At 51.9% G+C, this 14670-nt stretch overlaps 1 protein-coding gene across 1 annotated transcript; it reads right to left on the bottom strand.

Moving 5' to 3' along the window:
• Positions 1-4821: 4821 nt before the first annotated feature.
• On the bottom strand, positions 4822-6517 carry LOC136455225 (uncharacterized). Its single transcript, XM_066455347.1, has 5 exons — positions 6326-6517; positions 5700-5936; positions 5343-5499; positions 5076-5264; positions 4822-4988 (listed from the first exon to the last, which is right to left on the bottom strand). The coding sequence occupies exons 1-5, from the start codon at positions 6515-6517 to the stop codon at positions 4822-4824; spliced, it is 942 nt and encodes a 313-aa protein (XP_066311444.1).
• Positions 6518-14670: the final 8153 nt, after the last annotated feature.

Below are 14670 nucleotides of genomic sequence, written 5' to 3'. Positions count from 1 at the left end.
TCGATCGCACTTGTACAGTACCGGGCCGGCGGACAGCGGTGAGCATGACCAAATCATTGGCGAGCGCGAGGTAGGTAGGCGCAGTCGGTGAGCATGACCAAACCGTGCCGTCGATGCACACGTCTACAGGTCAGTCCATTCATGCCAAACCACAGCAGCACACGAAGAGGAGATCCGACGACCGTTCTCACACAGGTACTGTACCTCCCTCCGAATCGATGGATGGATAGCCTGGGCCTGGCGCCCGGCGGCCCCGTCTCGCGGCACCGGCGCATCGCGGAAGCCGATGCCCGGGAGGCCAGCCAGGCCGCCTGGGGGCGGGCGGACTGTTGCGCCCGCGCAGGCGCAGCCGACCCGACGAGGCAGACCAGACCGCCCGGCGAGCGGAATGGACCGTAGCGTGTCATCGTGAAGCGTGAGACCGACGACGGACGGGCCGCGACCGGATTCCGGAGCACTGCACTGTACCGTATCCGCGGCAGCCTCAGATGTTGACTACGTGTCCCCCTCATTCATTCACTCACTCATTGATTCTCACTCATCCCGCCGCGATAGGCTACCTCTGCGCCGAGCCTGACGGGCGGCCGCACGGCAAAAAGAGGCAGCCGGACCCGACGGCCAGAGCGTGGCAGCGGCAGCGGGACCGCCGGACCGGGCCATGCCATGCTCTCTGCCTCTGGCCTCTGCTCTCCGCGCGCTAGCTCCGACGCCGGCCCGGCCGTACCCGCGGCGGAGATCTCCATTTATTGGCGATGACGCGCCCACGTTCTCTTGCCCTTGCCCGCACCGCATCAATGGATATGGATCCGATTCCGATGGACTGGACGGACGCACCCGAGGCGACGACGCCCACGCCGCAGTTGGTTTTTGTTTGGAGCCAGAGAAAACAAGCTCTACCACTGGCACTGCATGAGACGGAGGAGATAACGCAGGCTCACGGGTCACAGCTCTGCTTGCTCAGTGTGGTACTACGAGTGCTAGCACGGAAGCACTGTTGGACGGACCGCCAGCATGAAATGCCCACCGCGCACCTACTGCTCTGTCCATGCTCACTCCGTACTAAAAACAAGTAACGTTTTTTTTAACTTTAAGATTTCTTGTTTGACGGTTCGTCTTTATTTTAAAATTTTATATAAATATTATTTATTTTGTTATGACTTATTCTATCATTAGATATATTTTAATACCAGCATATTTATTTTATTATTTACATAAAAAATGAATAAGACAAACGGTCAAACGAGAAGTGCAAAAATAAAAAACGTTATTTATTTTGGAATGGAGGGAGTGATCTCTAGCATCTAATCAATCACAATGTTTGCTTGAGCTACTTTTCAATTATGAAACGGTGTTTTCCTCTCACAATATTTCAGTATCAGCATAAGCTAAATTTTACCATAAACGAACAGGGTGAATGTTACTGGCTACGCAGATTGTGGGTCGGGCTACGAATAACAACGTTAATGTTCTAAACAGTATGACTGACGGTACAAAAGGAGTACAACTGTACAGCAAGGTTTGATTTGGATCTCATTAGTAGACGACTGTTTCTGTATGAACCTACATTTCAACAACATTTTCTCTTGGCCCAAGACCCAAGTCCGCCGTTCAGGAAAAGGTTTGAGCACTACAGTAGCCATCAGTGTGCACTGACTGCTGGATGAGAGCGAAGCACCGAGAGTTAGGGGGTGTTTATTTCGTAAAATGAAAATTTTTGGATGTCACATCGAATGTTTTGGAGATGTCGGAAGGGATTTTCGGATACTAATAAAAAAACCAATTACATAGCTCGCCTGAAAACTGTGAGACGAATTTATTAAACATAAGTAATCCATCATTAGCGCATGTTAGTTACTGTAGCACTTATGGCTGATCATGGACTAATTAGTCTTAAAGCATTCGTCTCGCGATTTCCAACCAAACTGTGCAATTAGTTTTTTCGTCTATATTTAATACTCCATGCATGTGCCGAAAGATTCGATGTGATAGTTTGGGGTGAAAATTTTTGGAACTAAACCAGGCCTTATTGAAATTGTTATTGTCGGGTACCATAAAACGGGGTACCCCGAGCATGCACCAAAAGAGTCACTTAAACCCCATCAACAACAAAGCCAGAAGGTGAGTCGTGGGTTAACCATCGGCCCCGTCCGAGCCCACCGGCTCTCCGCCTCGCCTTAGGCCTCGCACGGGAGGTCTCGACGCCCTGACGAATCTCCGCCTCGCGCGAGGCCTGTCGTGGGAGGCCTCGACAAGGAGCCCAATCTCCGTTTCGCCCGAGGCCCCGTGCGTACAACCTTGAACGAGACAGCGATGCTCCGTATCGCTCGAGGCTGGCTTGGCAATAACTCGTCGCTCCCGCCTCGACCAGTCTTCCCGACAGCGCGTCACGTTCCATTAATGCGTCAACCACTCCTGCAATCTCAGCTGGACGACGGCTCGACACCACGGAGTGGCCGACGGGACAAGAATCGCATCAACGCCATACCGGCTAGGACAAGGCGCGGCAGGGATTACCGGCCACTATGTTCTGGCGCTGTGCCCACGATCAGCGCCTGCACTACACTGTGCCCCGTAACCCCCGCCCCGAAGACAACGCGGCATGGGAAGTCTAGTCAGGGTCATCATCGTCTCAGAATCAGCGTACAAGATCAACCACTCCCTCCGAGCCTCGGCACTCTACATCGGGGCCTCGGCTATCTCGAGATTCACGTCTGCCGAGACCCCCCACCACGGTTCGGCCTAGGCACCAACCGAGCCTCGCCTTCGCGCGCAGTCAACCTACAGTGACCCGCACGCCGACCACGACGCCCGCTTCGAGGTAGCACTAGAGCTCCCATGACGCACAGGATCGGATGTGACCAGCACGTCGCCCCAGTACTTCAAGGACGGACCACTCCGACGGCCACGCCGCCACAGGAACAGGCTACAGGGCTTGGACACGCCGCCTCCGTTCGCACGACGCCGTGTAGTTAGCACACGTACTACCCTTGTCCCCCCTTCAACTATAAATGGAAAGGACCTAGGCCATTTCTAGGGGACGAACACACACGCACACAAGCAACACCCTGTAACACGCACACTCCCCCGCTGCCTGAGAGCAACGTCTTAAGCAGCCCGCACCGCTCCACGCCGAGACTTGGGATTAGCTCCCTCTCTCACCAGCTTGTAACCCCCTACTACAAGCACTTCGGTGCAAGAAATACAAGATCGATCTCTCAGACTGGACGTAGGGCATCGATTGCCTGAACCAGTATAAGCCTTGTGTCTCTTTGCATCACCATCCGGGATCGAGAACACGCAGTACAAATTTACTAGTTGGTTGAGGACCCCCTGGTCCGAAACACCAACAGTTGGCGCGCCAGGTAGGGGGCCTCTACGTGTCAGCTTCGTCATCCCAACAAGTTTCGGATGGCAGACCCCGTACGACCACTGCATCTCGGCATGATGGTCTGGTTTGGGAGCCTAGAGTTCATGTCTCTAGGGCACGAGTACGACATGGTACTCCTCACACCCCGAGCCTCGCCTGCCGATGACGACGTCATGCACCCACAGCCCAGGCGTAGGCGGCGCCTGGGCGGCCGCTCTCGTCGTGCTCGCTAGGCGCGACGCGAGTGGGGTCACGCCGACACCACGCGAACCCAGGACGACACGCCGCGCTCCGCCGGTACCCCATGCCCAGCTGTTGGCACAAGGTCCCTGGTTGGGGACCTGTCTGGCCTGAGCCCGGGCAAGGGAAAGACGCCAGCGGCGTGCTACAACGCCCCATCACCGAGCTCTGCTCCGCCACCTCCTGAGGCGTCGGCTCCGGCAAAGCGGAATCCGGCGATGGCACGGGGTTCACGCCTTTCTTCCTGGTCTATGGAGCTGAGGCCATCCTCCCCACTGACTTGGAATATGGATCCCCGAGGCTACAGGCCTACAACGAGCAAAGCAACCGCACCACCCGCGAGGACGCCCTTGACCAACTGGAGGAAGCCCAAGACGTCGCGCTGCTGCACTCGGCCAAATACCAGCAAGCCCTACGGCGCTTTCAAGCCCGGCGCATTCGAAGCCGAGACTTGAAGGTAGGCGACCTGGTGTTGAGGCTGACACAGACCAACAAGGGCCGCCACAAGCTGACCCCACCATGGGAAGGGCCGTACATCGTCGCCCAAGTGCTGAAGCCTGGGACCTACAAGCTAGCCAACGAGAAGGGCGAAATCTTCACCAACGCTTGGAACATAGAATAGCTACGTCGCTTTTACCCTTAAATTTCCAAGCATTGTATATATTGTTTCTCGGAATACAATTGAGAAGCGTTCTTTAGTTGTTCTAATTTCTTGAGAAACCCCCCCCTGAGCCCATCGTGGGTCTCGGCAATACGATAACACTGTAAGCGAGACTAGGCTCTGCCTCCACAAAACCGAGCCTCCCTCGGGGGCTAGATGGGGGATTCCCCCCTAAGTCCCACGCACCATTTTTTAGTCATTTTTCAAAAAAAAATTCCTACGCCAAACCCTCTAGCACGCTCTGACAAATCGGTTGCGAAAAACCCAAGGACCGAAAGCCCGTCTCAGGGCCGGAAGGCCGGTAGAGTCGCGAGACAGCCTAAGCCTCTGGGCTACGGTGCTCCCTCACCACCTTTCGCCCAGGGGACGGCTTAGGCTCCAAGGAAGTTTTTTATGAAGAAATCTGATCAGAGACAACAAGAGGGCAGAGGCTCGGAAATACAAGACAAACGATTAAGAAACACGAGTACTTTAAAAGAAAGGCCTCGACGGCCACAAGTGTTACGATACAAAGTTAATTCCTATTCTATTTACATGGCCGCTTGGGCCCAGGTCAAGGCTCAGGACCTCCAGCATTGGCAGACGGCGGGGGAGGGACCACCTCCTCTTCAAACAACGTTGCCAGCGCCGTGCCGGGGCCTTCCGCCACCTCTAACAGCTTTGTCACCGCCTCGTTGGCCTCCTCGTCATCATCAGGCAAGATGTAGCCATCGCTGATGGCTTGGAGGTCAACACCGACGTAGTGCGAGGCGATGACAGCCAGTGCGCGCTTGACGCCCGTATGCAGCGCTCCTCGGAGCCGCTCACGCACTTGACCGCTCAGTGCAATCAGACGGCTCCCAAGGGAGCTGCCTGACTGAACCCCCTCGACCTCCAGGGCCTTGCAGGCAGTACGGGCGGCACCCTTCAGCGCGTCGTGCTCCCTTATCTCGGTCTCGAGCACCGTCTGCACCGCGACGGAAGCCTCGGCTGCCCGGGTGACCTCCGCCTCCGACTCTGCACCACATGAAACAAAAATGGGGTTGAGCGTGAGGGAAAACAAGCCAAATAGGGACGGAAGCCTATGGGACTCACCCTTGGCCTTCTGCTCCCAGCGTCGGGCCTCCACCCGAGGGGCCTCGGCTTTCTCCTTCCAGCGCAGGGCTTCGGCCTGGGAAACGTTGGCCTCCTCCTTTAGGCGCTGGGTCTCGACCCGAGAAGCCTCGGCCGCCCTGGAAGCTTCACTCCCCAGCTTTGCATTACACCAAGGAGTTAGGGAGCGACACATAAGAAAAAGCGAATAAAATAAGGGGAATAGGACTCACCCTTGGTCTTTCCCCTCCAAACCATAGCCTCGGTTTGCGAGGCCTCGGCCACCATAAGGGCCTCATCCAAGGTGCTTTTCGTCAGCTAGTGCGCACTCTGCTCCGCCCCTAGCTACCCAGCAAGGACCTTGCCCGAGGTCGTGGGCTCTCCAGCCCAGGACCTAAAGGCGTCCCGCTCACCGGCCACACGGGTCAGCTCCTCCTCCAACTCCTTGACCCACGCCGCCAGACGGGTGACCTGCTCCTGGGCCGTGACCGCCTCGACCTTTGCATTGGCACAATGAAGGCGGAGGTCCTCCACCTCTGCGCTCCGCGCCGACAGGAGCTCGTTGGCACCGGTAAGAAGGCCCTTTTGCTGCCGAAGCTGGTCCCAGACGTCCCTCTCCCGTCAGAGAAAGACCGACTTCCCAAGGGACTGGGTCTCGAGCTCCTAGGGGAAACAGAGCAGGGGTCAATCCCTACAAAGAAAACTCGGAAAAAGACCACCGCATGAGAAAAGAAAGCATGAACCTAGGCGACTCCGGGCAGATCGTCGACCACCACGGACAGCGCCGTCCGTAGTGACCGCTCCGCCAGCTGGCGGTACTGCTCGAACGTGTCCCAGCGCCCACCCTCGGCTGCGTCCTCAAGGGCAAACAGAGGCTCCGCCTCAGGGTCGTCTCGGCTCTGCCATAGGACACGTGGGTGATCCTATCTATGGGGCTTGGGTCATACCCGTGCGAGGGCCAAGCTTCCCTCGCCTGGGGTCAGAACCGGCTGTTCCACCACACCGACCACCTCGGTGTCGGCCATCTCCTGCGCCTGAGAAACATCATCGGAGGAGATCGGAAGGACCTCCACCTTTCGGGCGCTCTCCCGCAACGACGGCGGGCCTTGAACCAAGGGTGCCATAGAGGCCTCCGCCGCCTTCGTCTCCACTTCCTGGGCCGATGGCCTCCCCGCCATCGTGGCCTCGATGGTCCTGGGGGCTCCGGCCTCCACCATCATGGCCTCGGTGGTCGCGGGGGCTCCAACGCCCGCCGCAACGGCCTCGATGGTCCTGGGCGCCCCGGGCTCCGCTGCCTCGGCCCCGGCCTATGAAACCCTGGGGACCTCGATCCCGGTGGCCTCGGTAGCCAAGGGAACCTTGGCCCCATCTGACCCACGGGCCTTGCCATCACAGGGCGGAGGCGCTCCCTCCCCTGCATGTGTTGGGGCTGCCTCGGTAGCCCCTCCTTGGGTGGCCGGCTCCTTTGGGTCGGCCCTCGCCGACGCTGCGCCACGTTGTAGGGCGGCTTGCGCCTCCGCCACCCAGTGGGCAGTGGAGCCGGGGTTAACCTTGAGCGCTTTGAGGGGCGCCAAGGTAGGCACCTCGGCAGGTCGCTTCCGGCTAAGGACAAAACGTTTATAGGGTCAGCACGAGACAAAAGAACGAACGGAAAGCACTGTGGCTCCACCAAAAATACACCTACCTCGAGCGGGGCTGCAACCGCTTTGGCACGGCGACCCTTGTCTGCAAAGGCGGTGGCGGCGGCAGAGGCACGGCCTCCATATTCATCGACGCCGGTTGGTCCTCGACGGACCCCGGCGCCCCCTCGGTCCTCTGCGGGGTAGTTGTGTCGCCCCCGCCACCACCTGCTCCACCGCTGCCACCGAGCCCACCAGGCTGACGACACGCTTGCCCAACACCTGCTCCTCGGGCGTGTCGGCCTCGGCCCCGAGGCGGGCAACCACCAACCCCAGGGCGGCTCCTCCTCCTCCACCTCCTGGGAGCACCGGGCTGCTTGCCGACGCCCCGAGCACTGTCTCCCCTACGTCAGGGAGATGATCCAGGGGACCCCGCCCCATCTCGCCCCCGTCATCTCCGTCCGAGGCATCCATCGATAGCGACGGCGACGGGGACTCCTCCAACGGGAGGTCGTCCTTCCTTTGCTGCCGGCGACGCTTATCCAGTTCCTCGTGCGCAAGGATCTTCTTCGTGCGCTTCGCCACCTTGGCGTCCTTCCTCCTTTTCTGTGCCTCGGCATGCGCCCGGTTAGCCGCCCGCCGCCTTGCGTCCTCAAGAACGGGCGGCGGGGAGGCTCGCACGTCCCTCATCCCCTGTAGGTACGGCGAACACAGATAAGGGAACAACAAGCAATGAGAAATGTGGACGCCCCGGGGGTTATAGTAGTACGTGACTTACCAGCGAGAGAACCCCCCGCGACGGGCGCATCGCGAAGGGGGTCAGGTTACTGCCCCTCAGCTTTGCCTCCACCGTCTCCCCCACCCGGTGAAGAATTTCCTCGTTGGAAAGGGTGGAGGAGGACATCCGGATGCCCTCGTTTGGCTCATCCGACCTCATCTCGAACAGGTGCTGCTGCCGAGCCATCAGTGGCAGCACCCTCCGATGGTGGAAGGCGGCCACGACCACGGCCGCAGTAAGGCCACGGCCCCGTAGCCTCTCCAGCCCCTCTAGGAGCGGCTGCAGCTTGGGCTGATCCTCCCTCGGGACGCCGTACTTCCATCTCTCCGGGCAGCTCCCCACAATCCGCCCAGTGTAGGCGGGAAGTCCGCCATCGTTGTTGCGGAGATAGAACCAGCTCGTGTACCATCGACGATTGGATGACGTGAGCTGGGCCAGGATGTAGAGGTGCTGGCGGTCCTGGCGCACTTGGAGAGTGCAGCCGCCGGCCCTCACCGCCTTCCTCATGCCCGACGTGCCCGTCGGCTTGGTGGTATGCCCCGCTCGGAAGAGATGGAGCCACAACTCCCAATGGGGAGCAATCCCCAAATACCCCTCGCATACAGCGACGAAGATGGCCGCCTGCACGATGGAATTGGGGTTGAAGTTGTGGAGCTCCACGCCATAGTAGTGTGGGAGCGCCCACATGAACCGGTTCACCGGAACACCAAGGCCGCGCTCATGAAAGGACACGAAGCTCATGACGTAACCGTTGCGAGGCCTCGGCTCTGGCTCGCCCGACGGAGCGATCCACTCTGGCCTATTGGGGTTAGTCACCGGACGAAGGAGCCCGCCGTCGACGAGCGACTGAAGCATCTCCATGGTGATGTCGGATGCATCTCATAGGTCCGCCTCGATGACAACGATGTCGCCGGCCATGAGTGCGGTGGAGGGTTCAAATGCGGCGGTGAGTCTATTCCCGCGATTAATGAGGAAAAGATGGGCACGTGGGCGGTAAAATCAGATCAGGGTTAACCGTACCGGATCTGGGGGAAACTTCCCCGATTTCGTCGCCCATCCGTTTTGCCTTTACCCTGCATAAATACACAACGAGCCTCGCCCCTCCCCACCTTACCATGCCTACGTTAGCTCTGCCCCCATTGAGCTATTGCTAGAGCAGCGAGCGCCGGGAAGAAGAAGGGAGAAAGACTTAGCATTCAAAGCTAGCCAAGATAAGGGCAAGGCAAGACTTGAGTATGAGAGCTCAAGTGATGAAGATGATGAAGAAAGTCTTGCTCTCATGGTGAAGAAGACCGCCAAGATGCTAAAGAAGCTAAACAAGAGTGGCATCAAGTTTGACGGCAAGAAGAAGAAGTTCTTCACTAGCTCAAGAAGAAAGCCAATCTCTGAGATGGATTGCTACAATTGTGGCGAACTTGGCCACCTAGCTCATCAATGCACAAAGCCCAAGAAAGACAAGTTCAAGAACAAGGGCAAGAAAGATGATTCAAGTGATGAAGATGAAAAGAAAAAGAACAAGCCATACAAGAAGAGAGATGGCAAAAAGAGAGACTTCTACAAGAAGAAGAAGAGTGGCAAGGCCTATATTGTCGGTGATTCGCTCACAGACATTGATTCTTCAAGTGGATCATCCGATGATGAGAGTGACAATGAGAAGGTGGCCGCCATTGCTATTGATCTTGCATCCTCACCACCACCATCACTATCATCCTCTACACACCTGTCTTATGGCCAAGGGTGAACGCAAGGTAACTAAGAGTGATGATAGTAGTGATGATGAGCAAGCTAGTGATGATGATAGCGATAGCGATGATGATTCACCCATATATGATGATCTTGTCAAAATATTAAGAAAATACACTAAGATCATTAGAAAGAGTAGAGCTACAAATGAAAAACTTGATGCTAAAAATGATTCACTCTTAGCTAAGTGTGATACATTAGAAAAGGCTAATGATGAGCTCAAAGAAACAAATGACTCTATATCATCCAAACTCAAGGAGCTCAAATCTTCTAAGAAAGAGCTTAAAGATAAACATGATAAACTTGAGTGGGTGCACAATGAGCTTATCACTAGTCACAACAAGCTAAAAAATGAATATACAACTCTAAAGATCAATTATGATGCCCGTGTTATTGCACAAGAATTCTTACCAAATGAGCCACATGTTGCTACTAACCATGTTGTTAAGATTGATATAGCTACCTCATGTGATGATTTAATTGATGAGAGCATTGAGCATGGATCTAGTAGCAAAGGCAAGCAAGTGGTTGAGTGCAATGACTATGATGAGTATGTCAAGCTCAAGAGTGACCATGAGAAGCTCAAGAAAGATCTTGAAGAGATGAAAAGTCACAACACCATTGTGCTAGAAACTCTTGATCATGACAAAGAGTTGATCTTTGAGAATGAGAAGCTCAAAGAAGAAAACAAGAAACTTAAGGAAGAGAAGAACAATGATATTCTCAAGGAAGAAAACAAGAAGCTCAAGATGGAGAAAGAGCATCTCAAGGTGGGATTGAGCAAGTTTGCTAGAGGCAAGCATCTCCAAAGTGAGCTACTCATGAATACCATTATGAAGATGGATAGAAGTGGCATTGGATATATGGCAAGTGTAGAGAAGAAGAAGGCTCAAGCTCAACACCAACAATCAAAGCCAAAGCTAAAGCCAAAGAGATGTTTTAAGTGTGGACAAGAAGGCCACTTTGCTCATGAGTGTCAAACTCCACCACCACAACCCTTGTCCAAGCATGCTAGACCCTTTGCTTTCAATGCTCACTATATGCTTAGAAAAGATTCTAGTGGAAAGATGAAAGTCATGTTCTTAGGACCCCCCAACAAGAGTAGGCCTAAGAAGATTTGGATGGCTAAGTCACTTGTTGAGAAGGTGAAGGGCCCTTAACAAGTTTGGATCCCTAAAGCTTGAATCTCTTATGTGTAGGTGAACTACAAGACTGGTGGAAGTCATTGGGTTATTGATAGTGGTTGCACTCAACATATGACCGGTGATCCTCGTATGTTCACCTCACTAGATGAAGAGGTAGATGGACAAGAGAAAATAACATTTGGAGATAATTCAAAGGGCAAGGTTAAAGGATTGGGCAAAGTGGCAATATCAAATGATCATTCCATCTCCAATGTACTCTATGTTGCATCATTGAGCTTCAACTTGCTATCCATTGGGCAATTGTGTGATCTTGGCTTTCAATGCTTATTCACCGAGAAGGAGGTTGTTGTATCCAAGGTAGATGACAATCAAGTGATATTCAATGGATTTAGATACAACAACTTATATCTAGTTGACTTCACCTCCGAAGATGCAAACTTGAAGACGTGCCTATTCACCAAAACAACACTTGTGTGGCTATGGCATAGAAGACTTGCTCATGTTGGGATGAGCTCACTCAAGAAGCTTATGAAGAATGATTTGGTGAGAGGGTTGAAGGATGTGAAGTTTGAGAATGACAAGCTTTGTAGTGCATGTCAAGCCGGCAAGCAAGTTGCAAACACTCATCCAACCAAAGCTTTCATGTCAACCACAAGAGTGCTAGAACTCCTACACATGGATTTATTTGGACCAACAACATACAAGAGTTTGGGAGAAAATCTCTATTGTCTTGTGATTGTGGATGACTATTCAAGGTATACATGGGTGTTCTTCCTTCATGACAAATCCGAAGTTGCATCTTGTTTCAAGAAGTTTGCCAAGAGAGCTCAAAATGAATTTGAAGTGAAGCTCAAGAAGATAAGAAGTGACAATAGCAAAGAGTTTGACAACACAAACATAGAAGCTTATTGTGATGAAGTTGGAATCAAACATGAAGTCTCTGCAACCTATACTCCTCAACAAAATGGTGTAGTTGAGAGAAAGAACCAGACTTTGATCACTCTTGCAAGGACAATGCTAGATGAGTACAACACCCCCGAACCTCTATGGGTGGAAGCAATCAACACCGCATGTTATGCATCCAACCACCTATTTCTTCAAAAGTTCCTTGTCAAGACACCGTATGAGTTGCTCAATGGGAAGAAGCCGGACGTCTCCTTCTTTAGGGTGTTTGGTTGCAAGTGCTACATCTACAAGAAGCAGCAACACCTAGGAAAGTTTCAAAGACGTTGTGATATAGGTTTTCTTGTTGGTTACTCATTGAAGTCCAAAGCATATAGAGTATTTAATCATGCCACCGGCTTGGTTGAAGAAACATATGATGTTGAATTTAATGAATCTAACGGCTCCCAAGGAGCACATGAGAATCTTGATGATGTAGGTGATGAACCATTGAGGGAGGCTATGAAGAATATTCCGGTGGGAGACATCAAGCCAAAAGATGATGAAGATGATGTACAAGTCATTAACCAACCTTCTTCATCAAATATACCACAAGATAGTGAAAAAGATAGGAGAGTAGAAAATGAAGATACTCATATCTCCCATGAGCAAATGGTGGTACAAGCACAAGATGTTGATGCTCCACAACCTCCTCCTCAAGTGGTCAATAGAAGAAATACACCTCTCCTACAAGATCATCCTCAAGATCTCATCATAGGGAGTCCGTCAAAGGGTGTAATGACTCGATCTCAAAAACTTACGTCATTTATTGCTCATCACTCTTTTGTCTCTTGCTATGAGCCTACCAAGGTAGAAGAAGCACTTAAAGATCCGGATTGGATCAATGCCATGCATGAAGAGTTGAACAACTTCACTCGCAATGAAGTTTGGACTCTTGAAGAGCAATCAAAAGGTGCAAGAGTCATTGGAACGAAGTGGGTGTTCCGCAACAAGCAAGATGATCAAGGTGTTGTTGTGAGGAACAAGGCAAGACTAGTTGCAAAGGGGTTCTCTCAAGTTAAAGGTTTGGATTTTGGAGAGACCTTTGCACCGGTTGCAAGATTAGAAGCCATCCGTATCCTTCTTGCATATGCATCACATCATGAAATGAAACTATATCAAATGGATGTGAAAAGTGCATTTTTAAATGGCTTTATTAATGAACTAGTCTATGTTGATCAATCTCCTGGGTTTGAAGACCCTAGATATCCTAATCATGTTTATAGGTTGTCCAAGGCACTATATGGGCTTAAGCAAGCCCCAAGAGCTTGGTATGAGCGCCTTCGGGACTTCCTCATTGAGAAGGGCTTCACCATTGGGAAGGTCAACACCATATTATTCACCAAGAAGCTTGATGGGCATATCTTCATTTGTCAAGTATATGTTGATGATATCATCTTTGGATCATCAAATGAAGACTCATGCAAAGAATTTGGTGAATTGATGTCGAAGGAGTTCGAGATGTCAATGATTGGTGAGCTTACATTCTTTCTTGGTTTTCAAGTCAAGCAAATGAAAGAAGGCATCTTCATCTCTCAAGAGAAATATACAAAAGATCTTCTCAAGAGATTCAAGATGGATGAATGTAAGCCAATCAAGACACCAATGCCTACAAATGGACATCTCGACCTAGATGAGGGAGATAACCCGGTTGATCAAACTCTCTACCGTTCTATGATTGGTAGCTTGTTATATTTAACCGCATCTAGGCCTGACATCATGTTTAGTGTGTGTATGTGTGCTAGATTTCAAGCTAGTCCTAAGGAAACTCATTTAATTGCCGTAAAAAGAATCCTTAGGTATCTTAAGCACACACCAAGCATTGGCCTTTGGTATCCCAAAGGAGCTTTATTTGAATTAATTGGCTATTTCGATTCGGATTACACCGGATGCAAAGTTGATAGAAAGAGCACATCTAGAGGGTGCCATTTGCTTGGTAGATCACTTGTGTCTTGGTCCTCCAAGAAACAAAATAGTGTGGCTTTGTCCACCGCCGAAGCGGAATACATTACCGCGGGTGCTTGTTGTGCACAAATATTATACATGAAACAAACTTTGCTAGACTATGGAGTAGTTCTAGAGAAAGTACCTCTTTTGTGCGATAATGAAAGTGCGGTAAAACTTGCAAATAATCCGATTCAACACTCTCGCACCAAGCATATAGATATCCGCCATCACCTTCTAAGAGATCATATGGCTAAAAATGATATATTACTAGAAGGTGTAAGATCCGAAGATCAATTAGCGGATATCTTCACGAAACCGCTAGATGAGGCTACATTTTGTAGATTGCGGAATGAGCTCAATGTACTTGATTTTAGTAACTTCACTAAAAATTGAGCTTGTGTTGTCCCTTGCATTCATTGTAATATACAACATGTTTAATTTGTGGCAATGCATATAGGGCTTGTCTAACATGGTTAAGATAACCGCCGAAAAGCGTGTGAAGAAGCTTAACCTTGGATCAAACTTGACAAGCAACTAGATTTACTTACAAGTATTGCATATGCATGAATGTTGTTTTGTCGTTTTGTTCAATTTGCCCTCTTGTTGCCTATTTTCTTAAAAAGAATTATAGCCTAAGGCAAAATATTTTGAAAAGTATGAGGGTTTGAGAGAGGTCACTCACATCAGTCCCAATTGATGTTTATTTGGATCTTATTCAAGTTGGGACTTGATTGGGAACAGACAGCGCAGAGGAAGTTTGAAGATTTGCTGGAAAAGGTGCACCGGACGCTGCATCGGACGCTGCTGTCCAGCGTCCGGTCAGTTCACAGGAGGTGGACTACTGGTGAAGGAGTGATCGGACGCTGCGTCTGTGCGTCCGGTCAGGAAGGGTTCAGCATCCGGTCGATCGGAGGAAGACCAAGTTGTACTGACCGGACCCTGCCTGCATCCGGTCATGGCCCACCGGACGCGTCCGGTCCCGATTCCAGAGGAATTGGACCTCTCTGGAATCGACCGGACGCTGGGTGGTAGCGTCCGGTTGCTACCACCGGAGCGTCCGGTCAATGGATCTCGCGCGTTTTCAGGACTCTTTTCCGTTTCCTTCTCTGTCGCGTCGGGGGATCTATTTAATTCGGCCGTTCCTTCGTTTTTGATTC

This window comes from Miscanthus floridulus, chromosome 5 (assembly GCF_019320115.1).
Source record: "Miscanthus floridulus cultivar M001 chromosome 5, ASM1932011v1, whole genome shotgun sequence".
In the NCBI taxonomy this organism is placed as follows: domain Eukaryota; kingdom Viridiplantae; phylum Streptophyta; class Magnoliopsida; order Poales; family Poaceae; genus Miscanthus; species Miscanthus floridulus.
Note: the sequence above shows the minus strand (reverse complement) of the source record. Positions and strands in the feature narration are given on the sequence as shown.